At 37.6% G+C, this 18380-nt stretch overlaps 1 protein-coding gene across 4 annotated transcripts in view; it reads left to right on the forward strand.

The window, feature by feature from the left end:
• PRMT3 (protein arginine methyltransferase 3) overlaps window positions 1-18380 on the forward strand; it is a 125163-nt gene continuing 106783 nt past the window's right edge. The window contains exons 1-8 of one of the 4 annotated variants that reach the window (XM_081533746.1): window positions 1-127; window positions 350-477; window positions 2071-2153; window positions 3748-3797; window positions 4412-4514; window positions 12234-12393; window positions 13661-13805; window positions 17962-18027. In XM_081533746.1, the coding sequence (XP_081389872.1) occupies window positions 413-477; window positions 2071-2153; window positions 3748-3797; window positions 4412-4514; window positions 12234-12393; window positions 13661-13805; window positions 17962-18027 (672 nt within the window). In that variant the 5' untranslated portion in view covers window positions 1-127; window positions 350-412. The remainder of the gene's footprint in view (window positions 128-349; window positions 478-2070; window positions 2154-3747; window positions 3798-4411; window positions 4515-12233; window positions 12394-13660; window positions 13806-17961; window positions 18028-18380) is intronic. The other 3 variants (XM_081533745.1, XM_081533748.1, XM_081533747.1) reach the window with 3 other exon arrangements.

An 18380-nucleotide genomic window follows, 5' to 3' on the forward strand; every position in this document is an offset into this window, starting at 1 on the left:
GGGGTTCTCGGGCCGGCGTTACTCTCAGGCGGCTGCGCGCGCGCTGCTCCGGCAGCTTCCCGACCAGAGGCGTGCTGGTCTCCCAGGGCCGCCTCAGCCATGTGCTCGTTAGCGTCAGGCGCTACCGGTGGGTACCCCGGCTCCTCAGCGCGCAGGCCGCGCCGCCGTGGGGCAAGTGAGAGTCCCCTTCTCCCCCTGCGCCCCGGTCGGGGCGGAGGGGCCCAGCGGAGAGGAACGGGGCGGTGCGGGGGGCAGGACCGGCCGGGCCCAAAGCCTTCTCCCCTCCCTGCCCCTCGCGCGCCGGTTTAGCACTGGTGTCCGAGGCCGTCTGACCGTTTGCGTGTGCTAGGCGCCGCGGAGGAGGAGGACCCGCCAGCCCTGTCAGACAGCGGAGACGAGGCCAGCTGGGAGGATGAGGACGATGCGGATCTCCCCCACGCCGACCAGCAGACCCCCTGCCTGTTCTGCGACAGGTTCGTCCGTCTCAGCGCCAAGCTCCGGCCCAGGGTGGCCGAGCCACGTCGGTTTTCGCGGTCGGTTCAGCTGGAGTCTGTAACCCGAGTGGCTGCCCTGGAAATCTGGAACCCATAGTTGGGAGTGAGGGTTTGTCCAGAGGGAGGAGCCATGAACTGGAAACCAGGTTACAATACTGGTCTTCGACGGGCTTTAGTTTCCTCTTGAGTAAAAATAAAAGTGTTCTGGACTGGATCTGTGGTCCCCTAGTCTGGTTGTCACCCAAAACACTTAAGAAAAAAAATAACATGCTAAATTCTGCACCTCCGCCCTTCTAAATCAAGGTTAGGGTCTAGGAATCTGCTTTTTTACAAAGACACTATCCGAAGTGATTCTAAACAGTAACAAGTTTGGGAGTCACTAAACTAGATTAATCCCTCAGAATCCTTCCAGCTCTCCCTTTCTATATTTGTTTGACAAGTAGAAAGCTTTCCAGGTGTAAATAGTTCCATTTGAACCATTTAAAGAATCACCTTTGTTAGAGGATCCCCACCTGTTGAAGGTGAAGGAGATTGATGCCTTTTTCGCTTTCAGAGAAAGACATTGCAATACCAGTAACTTGTTCAGAGTTGCAGAGCTGTGGTTTGTCTTATATCCAAAACAGTGTTCTTTCCATTTAAAATTCTGCCTCTTCATCTCAACAAGCTTTGACTTTGGCTGCTTCTCTGGGCAAGCGGGGATGAAAGAGGACTGATTGGCATTGACTAGTATTACTTTAGTAAACATTTTACTAGTTCCCCCTGAGTTTGGGCATGGTGCTGATTTATGGTATATTAGCTTCTCTTGATTTCATCAGTTTCCACGCGTAGCCTCATTTGGGTAAATAAGGGATATGTGCATATACTTTAGTCACAAAATTATTTATTGAGTATCAGGGAGGTACTTCTTTGTGGTAGGCTGCTTAAATACTACAAAAATAACCTATCTTGGTAAATGTTTATTTAAAACTGCTGTCTATGTCCTAAGCATAAAAATGTATCTGCTGTAAATTCCTGACTTACTGTGCATCCTTCAGTTTTGCAGATAACATAATAAAGAAGCTTGGGCCTCCCCGTGTCTGTAATGCAAATCCTTGGGGAGCATGATAAGACCACGTTTTGAAATATGACACTTTGGAAATGTGCCAGTTATAAAATTACATTTTATGCTTTATTTCTGAAAGACGTTTGAGCTGTGCCAATTCAGAGCCTCTGAAAACAAGAGTTGATACTTAGAGGAAAAAAGAATCTTACATGGGGAATGTTCATGTCTTGAGAGAGACAGATTATCAAAGGGATTTCTCTCTCTCAAAAGCTTTGTGATAAATTCACTGCTATTGTTTGGCAAATTAATCTTGACCTTTAAAGGATAGTTTGTTTTAGGTGTAAAATGGGACTCAGAAGTACTAATTCCCTTTAGAAGTGCTGGGCTCCTCTTTACAGGTGGTTATTATTATTATTAATTGGAAGTAAAACTGGAAACTTGTAGAGTGAGGGGAAAGTTTATATTTGATTAAGTATGAAATCAATACTTAGTTGTTAGGGGACTATTCCATGAAGCTATTGCTTGATTTTTCAGGTTATTTACATCTGCTGAAGAAACATTTTCACACTGTAAGTCGGAGCATCAATTTAGTATTGATAACATGGTTCATAAACATGGTAAGTATTTTTTAGAATAAAGAAAATTTTAGTAATGAAATTCAAATTTAAACTTTATATTTTTCCACATCTCTTCTTTTTGTATACAAGTCTAATATAGTGAAATATATAGTAACAGTTTATGAAAATGAGGTGTTTGTGGCAAGTGGCTTTTGAGGAAAGATTAATAAGTCTTTCTTCCAGATGAGATTCACTGTATTTAAGCTTAAATTGGCTTCACAGCTAAAAAGGAAAAAAAAACACCCTTGGCATGTGTTTGCATTTTAATCATTTTAAGAGAAGGGGGAGATATTAGAATTAGGGAGAATAAAGGTAAAGGTGGACTTTGGAAAAGGAGGCAGATCATTATGAAAAAAGACAATTTTCCAGCTCAGAGCATAACATAGACTTCAGGGCATACAAGATTGAGTTTTATAAGGAGTTTGGTAAGAGAGTATGGAAGTAAGGAGTGATAAAATTAAGGTTGTAGCCAGAGGTTCAGATGATGATTCTGTTGTAATTGGATCTAGACATACTTAAAGCCTTCTACTTTAAATAAATATTGAAGAGCTACAGTATGGTACTAAAATTAATTCAGTAGAGAATTGACTTTTTGGTCCCTGTATTTACTAATAACTAGAAAGGACATTACTGAAGAATAGTAAATAGGCAGATTTTAGGTCTTGGATACACATATGATGCAGTATGTTTGTGAACCATAAGTTCAACCGCAGCTATTTTTGTAAGACATAAACTACTGTTTCATTGTTTGTTTGTTTTTTTCATATTTCTAATGTGCCTTTTTTAAATTGGAATCATGCTTAATATAATTTTATGTTTTCACTTATCAAATAGGGGTTTTGTATGTTATTAAGCATATGAAACACTTTCATATACCAGTATGTTCTCATAACAGTCTTTCACCAGGGCTTTCCTGGTGGCTCAGCGGTAAAGAATCCGCCTGCAGTGCAGGAGGCATAGGAGCTGCATGTTCGATCCCTTGGTCGGGAAGATCCCCTGGAGGAGGGCATGGCAACCCACTCCAGTATTCTTGCCTGGAGAATCCCACGGACAGAGGAACCTAGAAGGCTGCAGTCCATAGGGTTGCACAGAGTCAGACATGAGAAGTGACTTAGCACAGCACATGTTCTCATAACAGTCTTTCTCATGACAAATAATAATTGGTTGGACATGCTATTTGCTCTCCCTTATTTTAAATGCTGCTTCATTTCTGAAAAGATGAGAACCAGATACAAGCCTCATTTGTTTTTCATTTGTATCATTTAACTTAATGTAAAAGCTAGTACACTTTGTATACTCTGTGTCTTGGCAAGATGATAGTTTGGTAGATACCATAAAAACTGGGGAATTAGAAAATTTGGCTCTAGTATCAACTGCCAAATACTTGGTAAAATCTAGGGCCTAGTTTTCCTTATTTGTATTATTCTGAGAAGAGTAGAATTCTGAGAATTAATTTCCCATTTTCTAGAAATGCAAGGAAGGCATTTAAAAATTTGTCATCTATGGCTGTTGTCTCACCAGAGAAGCATCTCTGGAGCAGGTCAATGAAACAAAACTCATGTTGAAATAAGTGAATTTTTTTTTTCCCTTTTAGGACTTGAATTTTATGGATACATTAAGCTGATAAATTTTATTAGACTTAAGGTAAGATGGTAGCTTAATTTACAATTTTGTTTAAAACCTAAAGAAATACTGCAGTGATTATCAGTGCACCCATTTTAAAGAGAATATGAAGAACTGCTATATAAGGACGGGTTTTAAATTTGACACTCATCATATTGGAATCCTGGACATTAGGAACTAGCACAACACATAGCACCGGGTAAATGGATACATACCATACTTAAGTGTGGTTTCTAATTGCATGTGAGAGGTGAAGCAATATTATGTGGCAGAGTAATTCAGTGTCAGATAAAGAATACAGCCTTTCTGTAAAATCAGAAATTGCTGATTTCTAGTGTGATTTTTAAGTGCTTTAGTTGCTCTTTTTGTTCTGTGTTTCTTTTAAACACTTTGTTCTGGTCAGATGATACTTATATTGCCATTTCCCCCAAATCCAAACAGTATAAAACTGTGCACTGAAACAATTAAGCAATCATCCAGTCAAGTTAATGAAATGGCAGGTTAACACAGATTTATTTAAAACAGCAATTGTGTGTTAATGTAGACATGCTTTCCTTTTTTGTTTAATTTTCTTTTGGTAAGAGAATTGTGTGATTATGTGCAGTGAAAAAATATGCAATTGATTTTACTTTCAGAATCCTACAGTTGAATATATGAATTCCATATACAACCCAGTGCCTTGGGAGAAAGAAGAATATTTAAAGCCAGTATTAGAAGATGACCTTTTACTTCAATTTGGTAAGCTGAACATACGGTATCTACTTTAAAGTAGGGTCATTTGTTATGGCAGAATACTGGTTAGGTTTTACAGGAAATACATTATCTCCTTGATTCTTGAAAGACTTTTTTGGGTAGTTGGTTTCAGTAGGTAAGTTAAGTCACTTGAAAAGTGAGTCATGCCAACAGTTACTAGGGAGGGCTATGAGCTTGGGATAAACATTGTGTACAAGATGTTTGGAAACATAGGAAAATTTAAGAGAGTAATTTTTAGCTGGCAGACTAATTTTTAATGTAACTCAAATTGACGACTTTTGAATCTAAATTAAAAAATTTAAATTAGATGTAATATTTAAGATTTAAGTAAATTTAGCAATATTTGCTGCTTTTACCTCATCATCAGATGATTGACTTTTCTTAAGATATCTAATTTACAGAGCAGTTGTTTTGGTGCAGAGCAGACTCCATGCAAATTCTCAAGGGCTTACCCATGTACACTACCTCTTAGCCTGCCTTGTGGCAGGTTCACTCATTTCTTGACCGTAGCTTTCTTTCTGAGTTATTTGCTCTGTGCTTTGGTTCATTCCTTATTGAACTGGAATTTTGTGAAAATTCACCTGGCTTCTTATTCGTCCTTTATAGATCTAATTTATTAGAGTTCATGATTTATTATTATTATTATTTTAATTTATACTTTCTTTCATGTTTCTGTGCCAGCTGGGTGGCATAGAGGGTTTGCTGTCTTTAGGTCAGCAAGACTCTTCTAAATAGACACATACTGTCACAGATAGTAGTTTGACAGTGTGTATTTGAGCAGTTCTCTGATAAGTGAGAACTGTGGGAAACCGCTCATTTCCTTAAGAAGTACCATTAAGAGGAGTTATATGGCACTGTGAGGCTGTAGTAAGAACCTTAACGTATGATTCAGGGACTAAGTGACCCTGGACAAAGCACTGAAGCTTTCTGTTTTTAAGTCTTCATCTGTGAAATGAGAACTGAGGCCAGATTTCCAACTTTATTTCTAATTCTAAAATTTGATGAGACCTAGGTTGATTCTTTCTTGTTTTTATAACCTCTCTTAAATTTTATTTTCTCCTCAGAAGTGACCAAAGTGATCTCTTTGATACATGACAAAGTGTCCACTAGGTCGTCTTCATGATACCCTAAACTCAAATTGAACACTCACAGGTTAAAAGTAGTATGTTAACTTCTGTAGAAACCTAACGAATGAGTCCTTCCTATAGAGAGCCCATAATCTAATATTAGGTGTGTTTTGTTTTTAAGTGAGTGACCTATATTATATTAATAATATATGGTGGAATATAGTAAGTTTCACGAGAAGTAGGAAAAATAGGGCAGTTCAGAAGAGAAAGCAATTACTCAGATCAACAGATACTGAGTGCTGTGTGCTGATTACTATGGATGCAGACCAGTATTGAACTCTTTACTTTCCAAAGGTATACAGACTTCTTTCAGCCTTAAATTTAATTTGTAAAAAGGAGATAATGATACCTGTCTTACAAAATTGTTGCAAAGATAATGCATATTAGTACAGTACCTGTCAGGGTAAGTGCTTAATGACAGAGAATTTATTACTAATAAATAGATTCTAAGGAGTTACGATGGAGAAGTCATGACTGAGATTTGGAACAGTTAAAGGGCCTAGGGAAGGAAGTGGACCTTGAACTGGGTATGCTCATTAGTGTACTGTTTGCATCTCTCAAAGGGTCTGTGGGCTTCCCTGGTGGTCCCTCATTAGGACTCCACGCTTCCACTGCAAGCGGCACAGGTTCAGTCCCTGGTTGGGAAACTAAGATCCTGTGGCCAAAACAAAAAAGCCTCACAAAGGATCTGTGCTCCTGGCCGTTGGTGGAGAGAGATGGAAGAGAAGGTGTTCATTCCCCTGACTCCTGGCTTGGTGACCGACCTTTTCACCTCCACTGCCCTTCAGTAAATATTGAGCATCCGCTTTGTATTTTGGCTTTTGAAAATATAAAGATGACTAAATTAAAAAATATGACTAAGAAAATAGTCAATGAATGTATAGTATAAGAGGAGGGAAGTAACTATACGATGGAGAAACCTGGCAAACACTACCATAGCCAGGTAATCAAGGTTAATTGACATCATCCATAAGTCATTTCGATAGTATGAGCCCTTTTTATGATGTGATGAAAGTAACACTTTACTTCAGTGGTCTTCCGTCCAGACCAATAACCTCAGTATAACCATGAAAAGCCATCAGACAGACACAAAGTGAGGGACGTTGTACAGAGTGTCTGGCCAGTACTCCTGAAAACTGTCCATGTTGTTAAAAACAAGGAAAGCCTTAAAAACTGTCATAGCCAAGAAGGGTTTGAGCTAAACATGTGTAGTATCCTGGGTGAGATTTTGGAACAGAGGGGACATTAGGGAAAAACTAATGAAATCTGAGTGAATAAAGTGGTTTAGTCAATTTTGTTTTTTTAAAGTATGGTATAGTATTTGAAACATATTCCACAAGGGATTAATATCCTTTTCGTATAAAAGACTTCTTAAAAATTAAGGGACAGAGGATCAAACAATTGATGGAACAATGGGGAAAGATACATGGTTGGACTGTAGACCAAAAAAAGGTATAAAAATAACCCAACAGCAAGTTACCATTTCTCACTTCTCAGACTGGTAAAGGTTTTTTTTTTTTTTTTTCCAGACTGGTAAAGGTTTTTATAGTACGACAGCACAGTCTGTTCACAAGGCTGTGGAGAGATAGGCACTGTCATACACTGCTGCTGCTTCTGCTAAGTCACTTCAGTTGTGTCCAGCTGTGCGACCCCATAGACGGCAGCCCACCAGGCTTCCCCGTCCCTGGGACTCTCCAGGCAAGAACAGTGGAGTGGGTTGCCATTTCCTTCTCCAATGCATGAGAGTGAAACGTGAGAGTAAGGTCGCTCAGTTGTGTCCGACTCCTAGCGACCCCATGGACTGTAGCCTACCAGGCTCCTCCATCGATGGGATTTTCCAGGCAAAAGTACTGGAGTGGGATGCCATTGCCTTCTCCCATACACTGCTAGTAGAATCAAATTTGGCAGTACCTAACAAACCTGGACATGAACTTTTAAACTGAGCAGTTTCTCTCATAAGAGTTGGTCTTCAAGATACACCTCCAGCACTCTGAAAATACATAGAAAACATGGTTATTCATTGCAGCATTGTAATTTCACAGTGTTGAAAACAACCTAACTGTCCATATATGGGAGAGTGGTTGAATAAACTGTGGCACGTCCATACCACAGAGTGGTAATCCTGTATTACAAAGAATGAACTGAGCTGGTGCAGAATGCTGTTGAGGACATTCTGTCTTTTTTGTTGTTTTCGTTTCTTTTTTGTAATTTTTTGGTTGCTCTCTGTGGCATGTGGGATCTTAGTTCCCTGAACAGGGATCAAACCTGCACCCCCTGCATTGGGAGCACAGAGTCTTAATGATTGGACTGCTAGCGGAGTCCCAAGACGTAGTGTCAAATGAAAAAGGCAAAGCTCAAAAGAGCATCTAGTATGAGACTCTTTGTGTAGGAGAGATTTGAGAAAATGCTTGTGTGTCTGCTCATTTTTGTGAATGAAATACAGGAAGGATAAACTAGAAATTGAGATTGGTTATTTACTTGGATTTCTGGGACAAGGATGGAAAGAAGAGAGCAGAGATTGAGGTAACAGAGATGAGGGAGTGACATCTTCACTGAATATATCTTTGTACAGCTCTGACTCTCAGGACTGTAGTCATGTTTTTTATAACCTTCATGTCGTTAAAGAAATAAGCAATGATGAGGATGAATGGGTATGAGGGTGGTGTTGGTGTGAGGTGGAATGCAAGCACTAACAGATGAACTGAACTGTAATACAAAGGAATAATGTAACCCTACGGCAGAGAGTGGGGAGGAAAAGAACTACATGAGACCTTGACTGGATGTTGCGCTGAGGCTACAGATAAAAAGAACTGCATCAGTGCTATAATCCAGTAAGAAAAGGAGTTTCTTGCAGGGTGTGTGTGTGTGGGTGTGTGTGTACACTCAGTTGCTCTGTCATGTCCAACTCTTTGCAACCCCATGGTCTGTAGTCTGCCAGGCTCCTCTGTCCATGGGATTTTCCAGGAAAGAATACTAGAGTGGGTTGCCATTTCCTTCTCGAGGGGATCTTCCCAACCTAGGGATTGAACCCTTGTCTCCTGCATTGCCGGGCAGATTCATTACCACTAGCCACATGGGATTCCCTTCTTGGAGGGTAATTCTGACACTATTTTCACATATGCCAGAATGGAAAAAGGAAGTTAGTTTGGATAAGAGCCAGGTTTCTCATTGTTGGAGGAGGCTGAATTGAAGGATGAAATGAATCTTGTAATGATAGATTAGAATCAGAAGTACAAATTCACAGTATTTCTTATATAGACAGATAGATACAGAAATACAGATGTGTGTGCATATAGACAGATACAGAAGTATAGATGTGTGTGGGTTAGTATAATACATATTTATATATTGTCTAGCTCTGCTGAAAGGACCTAGAAAAATGCCAGTAGCAATGAGCATCCCTCGTGTCCAGACCTTGATTTACAATCCTTCATTACTATAAGGTGCCAAGGGTCCTGAGAGAGGTGATTGATTCCATGATAAGGCAGGGAAAATACAAGATAAACCTGGGACATCTTGTTCCAGAAAGTAAGGAAGTACTTAAGAAAAAGTGAAAAGAGGAGACTTACCTAAAGAATGCAGGAAGCCAACCTGAAGGAGCTCCTAATGACCAACTGGAAGAATTTGATCAACACAGAAAATGACAGTGTTGGGTTTTAACCCTTAGGGTAATATAAATGTCCATGAATTCATACTGACATGAATAATCAAATGGGGAAGAAGTAGCTCCACTTTAGCATAGAATTTCTATTAATAAATGCTGGAGAAGAGAGACAGAAAATCAGCATTAGGCAAGTACCACAGTAGTAACTTGCAGAGAAGAGCCACCCATGGATGCTAAGATTAGTGGGCGAAAACTTAGGTAGGTTTTCAAAGTATAGTTCAAAGTATCGCCCCCAAGAAATCTGTTACAAAGGAGATGTTAACTTTTGTGGAAAAACCAAGCAGACCCCACCATAACTGAGGGATCAAGGTTAACATCACCAGTAATAAGCATATTGACATCATGAACCCCTTTGTGTAATACTCTGAGGAGACAGCATTGTTTCTCTCTTGTCCTTGCCAAAAGTGTATAACCTCATTCCAGTAATGAAAAAATCATCAGACAGCCCCAGGTTGAGGGACATTCTACAAAATTACTGATGAGTATTCTTTAAAGAAGTGTCAAGATACAGTTATTGGGCACATTATTGTATAAACGGGTCACAGTGCTAGTATTTTTCTTCAGACCTTTTAATGTCTTTTTGGAGTTTTAAAAATCTGCCCCTATCAATTGTTGTTTGAGGTGTATTTGAATCCCTGACTGTGATTAGAGGATTTTCTGCTTTTACCATTATTTCTGTCAGCTTTTGCTTCATGTATTTTGAAGCTCTCTTGTGAGATTTATTCTCATTTATAATTGTTAGGTCTTCCTGATAAACTGACTATCTTTTGTGGTAGTTTCCAGCTGCCAAGATGGAGTGTCCAGGTAATTTGAACTTCCCGAGACAGAATGTAAATGTGGCAGTTCTTCCTGAGTGAGGTTTAGGACTTTGAATTAGACTGTTTTGATATACTGTAGTTACGATTAAAGTTTACTGAATCCTTTCTCATTTTGAAAGCTATACACTTAACCTTTAATTTATAATTATCTGTGTGCAACTGGCCTACTGTATCCAGGAGTTCTGCATCTTTGGATTCAACCAACCTTGGATCAAAAATATTCAGGAAAAAAAACTCCAGAAAATTTAGAAAAAAACTTGAATTTGCTGCCCAGTGGCAACTACTTAACGTTGTATTTACAACTATTTGTATAACATTTATATTGTACTAGTTATTATAAGGAATCTAGAGATGATTTAAAGTGCTAAGTGTAAATTGCCATTTTATGTAGGGATTTGAGCATCTGTGGGTTTTGGTATCTGAGGGAGGTCCTGAAACAGAGCCCCTGGAGAAGGCAATGGCACCCCACTCCAGTACTCTTGCCTGGAAAATCCCACGGATGGAGGAGCCTGGTGGGCTGCAGTCCATGGGGTCGCTAAGAGTCGGACACGACTGAGCGACTTCACTTTCACTTTTCACTTTCATGCATTGGAGAAGGAAATGGCAACCCACTCCAGTGTTCTTGCCTGGAGAATCCCAGGGACGGAGGAGCCTGGTGGGCTGCCATCTACGGGGTCGCACAGAGTCGGACACGACTGAAGTGACTTAGCAGCAGCAGCAGATACCAGGGACAACTGTATTATTAGTACTTAAGGTTTTTATTCTGACTAACTTATTGCAGCAGAAAGCAAAACAGAGAAACTAGCCAAAACAAGCCAATTTCTTTGTTCATTTCTTTAACAAGGTGGTTTGCAAACAGTTCAAAGAATTTTGAAGACAGGATACACAATGAGAGTTGTAGTAGGAAGTAGAGAAATGGTACACCATCCTTTAACAGTTTGGCAGTATTTTGTTGCTGCTGTTAATTTTGGGTGAATTAAATAGTGGATGAATCTAAAGCTTTTTAAAGCAATGAGTCAGTATTCTGCCAGACTGATTATCCTGCACTGCTTTTATGACAAGTTCAATTTAGGCGTTAGTCTTTAAGTTATAGAATATTACTGTGAATTTGTTAAGCTTAGTATTTTGTCCCGATTCTAAAGAATTGTAAGTAAAGACTGAATGGGGAAAAAAAAAGTCCTGTTTTCCCTCGGTGCTGCTCTAAGGAAACAGTATAATACCTGCATTGTTTTTATTGCTTTAGGTTGATGTGAAAGTCAATTAGACTGGTCAATGGACATTGCAGTTTTGTACATCTCACTAGCTCCGTATATTAATTTCTGTTTGCAGAATTAATGATTTACATACATTAACTTCTATAGCAGAAGTTGCTAATTTATATATAGTGAAATTAAATTTAAATCAATTTTTAATAATGTTAGGAATTAGGATGTTTAACAATATCAGCACTAAGACAGTGTATAGATTGCATACCACCTTACCAAGATGAAAAACTTAGTGAATGTACAGAATTCCTGACCTCCATGCTGTCCTCAAGGAAAATCTCAATGTAATACCTGTTTTTCTAAAGGTAAAGACCCAGAGACTAGAGGTAGCCCTCTGATGGCAGGAACATGGGCTAGAAAGGCAGGCATGGATTTGAATCATAGTTCCCTCATTAAACAGGTGTATGACTTTGGGCTAACCAATTTCTCTGAAATTTATTTTTTTCCATGTCTTAAAACAGGGATAAATGTTTATATTTTAGGTTTGTTTTGAAGATGAAATGAGATGTAATATATGAATTTGAAAGATACTCGATCAATAAATATTAGCGTTTTTTTTCCTTCTACTTTTTTGCTTTGTCCTGGGTTTGATTCAGTGCAATTTCTATTCGTGTGTTCAGTTTAGCCGACTAGTGAAAAACTTAGACTAACAGCATGTTCTTTATAAACTCAAAACAATTTGGATATTAAATATTTAATTAAATGTACTTGTACTAATTTTTCTCAGTTGGCTGCATAATAGGCACTTAGTATATATTTATTTGTAACACATGTATATGTGCTTCATTGTTATAAGATGGCCTGAAAATAATGTCCATTTATTCTTTTAGATGTAGAAGATCTTTATGAACCGGTGTCAGTCCCATTCTCATATCCCAATGGGCTCAGTGAAAATGCATCTCTTGTGGAAAAATTGAAACACATGGAAGCCAGGGCACTATCTGCTGAAGCTGCATTGGCTGGAGCACGTGAGGACTTGCAAAAAATGAAGTAATTTATCAGTCTTACAGAAAATTAATGGTTTAGATCCCACAAATAATACAGTTCAAGGTGGAATACAGTAAAATATTTTATGTACTAGAAAGCCCAGTGTAGATATTTAATTTTAGTAATATTGAGGATATGCAGTATTTTTGTACATTGTGGCTACAACTGATTAATATAAAATTCTTTTCTCATATACTTCTGTATAATTACTTTTATATTAATGGTAATTGGTCTCAGGAGTGTTTTCCTCTTGAGTGCTTTTGTTCCTTAATACTACCTTCTTTTGAATTAACCTTCTTTCTAATAGCTTTCTCCACTTTCCTTTTCTTCTCCTAGGCTTTTTAAAGTATAGGGATTAATACTTTTTAGAATTGGGGAAAATACACAGTTGAAATATTTGTTTTTAAAGAATCAAATGATAATTACGGTGAAGTATGTAATCAGAAAACTAGCTCCGTAAGATGGTTTTCTACAGTGCGTAAATTAGCATTCTGCTGGCTTAGTACTTGTCAGAATTTTACGTGTATACAGATCACCTGGGTAAGGCAATACACTACAGATTCTGATTCAGGAGGCCTTGAATAGGTAGAGTCTGAGAGTCTGCCTTACCATCAAGTATATATACGTCCAGCTTAACCTGGTAGATTTGTAAATTGGTTGCTATTGCCTGAGTACCCATTTGATGGTTTGCCAGAATGTCCAGCAGGAAAAATAGTCAAGCGGATTGTAGTTTCCCTTCCCTTTTTCTGATGTTTTATGCTGAGTAATTGGTAACCAACAACTCTTTTATCTGCCTCTTTACACTTCTTTCCCATGTATATGTTATAGGTTCCCGATGTGTTGCGATCAGAGGGGGAACTGAGTTTTAGAGCCTGAGTGGATGGTGTTGGTGTGTGTAAATAATTTCCAGTTTGGATCTGCTTTCTGCCCATATAAGCCTTCCACGATATAATAAGATTTTGGAACAGGAGAAATAATAAAGTGAATAGAGTCATAGTATGCTTATTTTGTTTGGTCAAAAGGTATCAACAGCCATAATTTGCAGTTGGCTATGCTTTTGTGGCGTGCAGAAGGAATGCTTCCAACTGGGTTTGAATATGCCCGTTGCTTAAAATCCAGCAGGGGGAGCTTTTTGTTGCTTAAGATGGAGCGTGATTTAGAGGCTCATCACATTCCACACTCCCCTCCTACCTCTCACTCAGCCTCTAGCCTTTCCTTTTTTCATGGTCCAATAAACTTGTCTCAAGGGTGTATTTCAAATTGATTACAGACAATTTGCTCAGGATTTTGTGATGAACGCAGATGTCAGAGCCTGCCCGTCATCTACCACTGCCATTGCAGACCTCCCGGAAGATGAAGATGGTGTTTATTTCAGCTCCTACGGGCATTATGGGATACATGAAGAAATGCTTAAGGTTAGAAAAGAGCACAGATGTGCCAACTCCATACTGAAGGAAAGAGAGAGTGAAACTGGTTCTTAACACACATGCTGTGGTAGAACTGCCTTTTTCTTTTTTTTGAGAACTGCTTTTTAGATCTTTTTGGTACTTGATAGCTCATCTTATGTTGAAAAAATTATAGAAGCATCAGAATTACTGTAAATTCTACCTAAGATCATTATTAATCTTTATTATGCGATTACTTTTGCTTAAAATAGAACAATGGGAAAAATTGCTAATGATTTTAGGCTTCTCAAGAGCAACTTTTAAATAGGAAGAAATAAATTACATGTTTGCCTTTTAATGTGTGAGGGAGAAATTAGTGTTTTAATTAGCAGTACTGTCATTAGTTTGGGCAAAGACTAATTCTTTGGTACAAAGTTAGTTGTAGATAATTCTCACAGTTATAGCATAACTTTTTTACATTTGAAATCAATGATAGAATTTCCTAAGTCAGATCAGATACTTGGTTGGTTTTAATTTTTATAATGGTAATGTTTATATAAACTATAAGTAGATTTCTAGCTGTACCTAGTATAATAGATATATTATCTGTTGTAGATTATAAAATAGCAAAGTATAATTTTTTAATTTAGTAAAAGTGAAAATATCTAACAAATGTTGAAATTTAAAAATTATTGAAAATTTTAGATGTTTATCTCGGTGAATTTTAGATGTCACTACCTTTTTTTTTTTCTTTCTTAAAACCTACAAATGAAAAATCCCCTTTTGAATCCTTCCTCAGAAGATTGATTTATTTTAGGGAAGCCTGAAGACTGTGTTCCTTGAAACATACCTATTTAAAATAACCAGGAATATTTAATAATATATATATATATTTTGTTGAGTCAGTTTTGCAGGATCGAAGAGTTGGAGGTTTGCTGATTAATAGTAATTGTAATTATTTGGGATCTTTTAAAGCAATGTCATGTCATTTCTTCACTAATGACTTGTCACGGTTGGTTGTGCTTTTTGTTGTTACTTGGGTAGTTGCATAGGATTGCAAATTACAGTTATAAGTAATAAATTATTTTAAGTCCAGGATGAATTTATTTAAAAGAAATGGACATACACCATTTTCCTTGTTAAAATTAATTTTATTGTGTCTAGAATATTTTCTTTAAAGGAGTTTTTCTTAGCCCATGTTTGTCATTTTAAATCACCCCATCAGTTTCAATGCCATGAACCTTTAATACTTTAGATAGGGAAATTGTATTGGGTTTTTCAGACTCTAAGTTACTGAGACTCCTAGGAGATAGTACAGCTGAGTGCTCTTGGTTCAGTCATCTGGGAAATCAGTTTGGACTTATTTCCAAATCTCTCTCCTGGACTGTTGTAGCTATATTTCAGTAACGAGAGGATCTTTATACCTGATGGAGTATCTTTAAGTCCTTTTGATGTACATTAAGAAATTCCAGCTGAAAGTTCCCAGTGCTCTCTTTTCACTTCTAGATCTGGAATCACTTAAGAATTCTTATTAATACAATTTCCCATGCCTTAATTCCCCTTAGCTGATATACAGTGTAACTACCTCTCTTTGGATCACAGGAAATATGGATATAGTTCATTCAAAAAGACTATTTGTCCATTTTATATTTTGCTAAGTTACATACTGTGGACAAATATAAAATGTGCCTTATGTCACGCACTATTTCTTCTGTTTCCTATCAAAACAATTCTTAGCACATATAATTTGTTCAAGATTGTGCTACTACCAGAGTCTCACATGATCTTTATAAATCATTTAAAATTGAGAAGCCATACATACAGGACTTATTTTTATGATTAGAATTGGCCTTGCTTTTATAAAAATATTATTTGGATTTTTTGTTGCTTAGTCTCAGATACAGTATTTTAATGACACTACTTTGGATAGGTCTTATTTAGTGATTATAAATAAGGATAGTTTGTAATCTTATGTTCCAGAATCAAGATGAAGGTAACTTTGAATTCCAGAGATGTAGTTGATAGCAGAATAGATGACATGAACTGTCAAAATCCTTTGCCACTTTATCTTTCTGAAAGGACTTGTTAATGTTTTAAATCTGAGATGTATCACTCTCTCTCTGTGTTTTTTTGTCCCCCAAGAAAAACATTGTTTATCCTGGTGTACATTTATCCAAATTATAGTACCATTAAATAATTTTTCTTTACTTCATTATCCTCATTGTATCTGTAGCTGACTCAGGCATTCTGTCTACCTTCATGAGCCTGTATTTTAAAACATGCTGTTACTTATATCAGTAAAATTTATAGTATATAATTTTTCTGTTGTCTTTAGTCTCATACTTAAATTTTTTAAATATTTGTAGGAATAATTCCATGACACCAGGTACTAGTGTTAAAAGATTATTTTGCTTCTTAATATTGAGAAGCAAAAGAACCTCTCATTCTTTTGTGTTCCTTAGTTTTAATGGATGAGTGCAAAAGATTATTTTATTTTTGTTTATTACCTTATTTTATATTGAACAGTTTTAGTCTTTTGTTAAAATAAATTTTTAGAAATGGTTTGAGGGCTTGTCTTTAGTTTGTTTGGATTTTCACATTTAGTGGATTTTCCTCTCAAAAATTCGTTTATTAAATCAAAGCTCTGCTATGTCCAGAGCACTGTGTTTAATATACTTTGAATTTCATTGCACCAGGGTGAGCATATGAGTGAAAGCAGATGGATGTGTAGGAAGAGCTGGATGAAGGATTATAGTTGAGCTGAGCAGCAGTGCATGGACTTAGGACAGGAGTTGGGGTGCTAGTGATTAAGTTAGAGCAGTGTGATCGGTGAGAGCTTGCTGAGTGACTGCCTTCTTGACTGATGTTCACCCTTTGTGGGTTTTGTTGTGTCAGCAAAAGTCACTGGTTATAGTGTAAGAAGAGTATAAAAATAGTAAGAATGTATGAAATGATATTTTTAAATTAATTACTTAATAGTATGTTTAAATTCATTTGAATATTAGATTCTCATAATCTTAAAATACATAAATTTAATAAACCTAATTTAAAATTTTGTCTGTAAAGCAGTTAGAACTAATTCTATCAGGAAAGATGGAATTAATTATGGAATTCCCCCTTTTTAGAGCCACTAGTTAAGTAAAACAACTTTTAATTTAAGACTCTCTTTATATATACGTGTGTGTATATATATTTTTTTAATTCCAATATTGGCATGAACATGGTTTTGGCAGGGATGTGAATGGTATAAATGTTGTAGTGTTGGGTGTTAACTACTTTTAAAATTCGAGGTTTGAGATATTTTTATCAGACTTGTTTTACTCCCTTAGCAACTGTGCTCTTACTGCTTAATTAGCTGTCAGTACATGTCTCAGCTGAGGTGATTTAAAAGGGAATCGGCACTGTTGAGGAACCAACATAAATGTTAACGTTCAGTGCCTGCCTGGGTCACAGGTCATGTGAGACTCCGGGGTGGAGAAGTCTCATAATGTGGGCTGTGGGGCTCAAATGATTTACTTTTAGGCTTGTAGGCTTTTAAGCATCATTTCCTACTACAGACAGTTCTAGAAACAAAACAGGATGAGGAATCACATAGGTGCTGATCGATGACTTTCTTAGAAAACTGTACTCAGTTTAGCTTCATTTTTCATATGTAACTGTAATTTTCACATCTGTCTGTTTTGTCTTTTTTTCTCTCATATTTTAACCTAGTTCTACTGCAGGGAATCAGGCCCGTTAATATTATCACTTGAAGTCTTATAGTGATGGTGCATGTCAAGACAAAAATATGTACATTTTTAAGAACTTAGGTCTTATTTGACTTTCAGTGATGTTATTAAATGTTTTGTTTGTGTGCTGTTGCTGTTACTGTTCTTATTTTCTTTTTGAAAAAATATTTATTTGGCTGTGCTGGGTGTTAGTTTCAGCACACAGGATCTCTAGTTGTGGCTTATGGGATCTAGTTGCCCCACCAGGGATGGAATCTGAGCCCACTGCATTGAGAGCTTGGAGCCTTAGGCACTGGACCAGCAGGGAAGTCCCTATTATTTTCTTCTAGCAAAAGAAGATTAAACGTGGGTTTCCAGGCAAAAAGTAGCTGTAGAAATGTATGTGATAATTAGCAGATATCTTCCTTAAAAAAATTTATTTGTAAGTATAATGTAATGTTTTCCTTTCTTTGCCCTAGGACAAAGTACGAACAGAAAGTTATCGAGATTTTATATACCAAAACCCACATATCTTCAAAGACAAGGTGAGTAGCATAGGCTACAGAATTACATGTTTCCTGTGGATCTTGGGTAGCAGAAATCCTCTCTTAGGTCATTGTGACAGCAGTTGATTTCATGTATGCGCTGTGCTTAATCACTCAGTCGTATCCCACTCTTTGTGACCCCATGGACTGTAGCCTGCCAGGCTCCCCTGTCCACAGGGATTCTCCAGGCAAGAATACTGGAGTAGGTTGCCATGTCCTCCTCCAGGGGGTCTTCCCAACACAGGGATCAAACCCAGACCTCACGCATTGCAGGTGGATTCTTTACCGTCTGAGCCACCAGGGAAGCCCAAGAAGACGGGAGTGGGTAGCCTATCCCTTCTCAAGGGGATCTT

The sequence above is a fragment of the Giraffa tippelskirchi genome, chromosome 10 (assembly GCF_054371585.1).
Source record: "Giraffa tippelskirchi isolate mGirTip1 chromosome 10, T2T-mGirTip1v1.2.pri, whole genome shotgun sequence".
Classification (NCBI taxonomy): domain Eukaryota; kingdom Metazoa; phylum Chordata; class Mammalia; order Artiodactyla; family Giraffidae; genus Giraffa; species Giraffa tippelskirchi.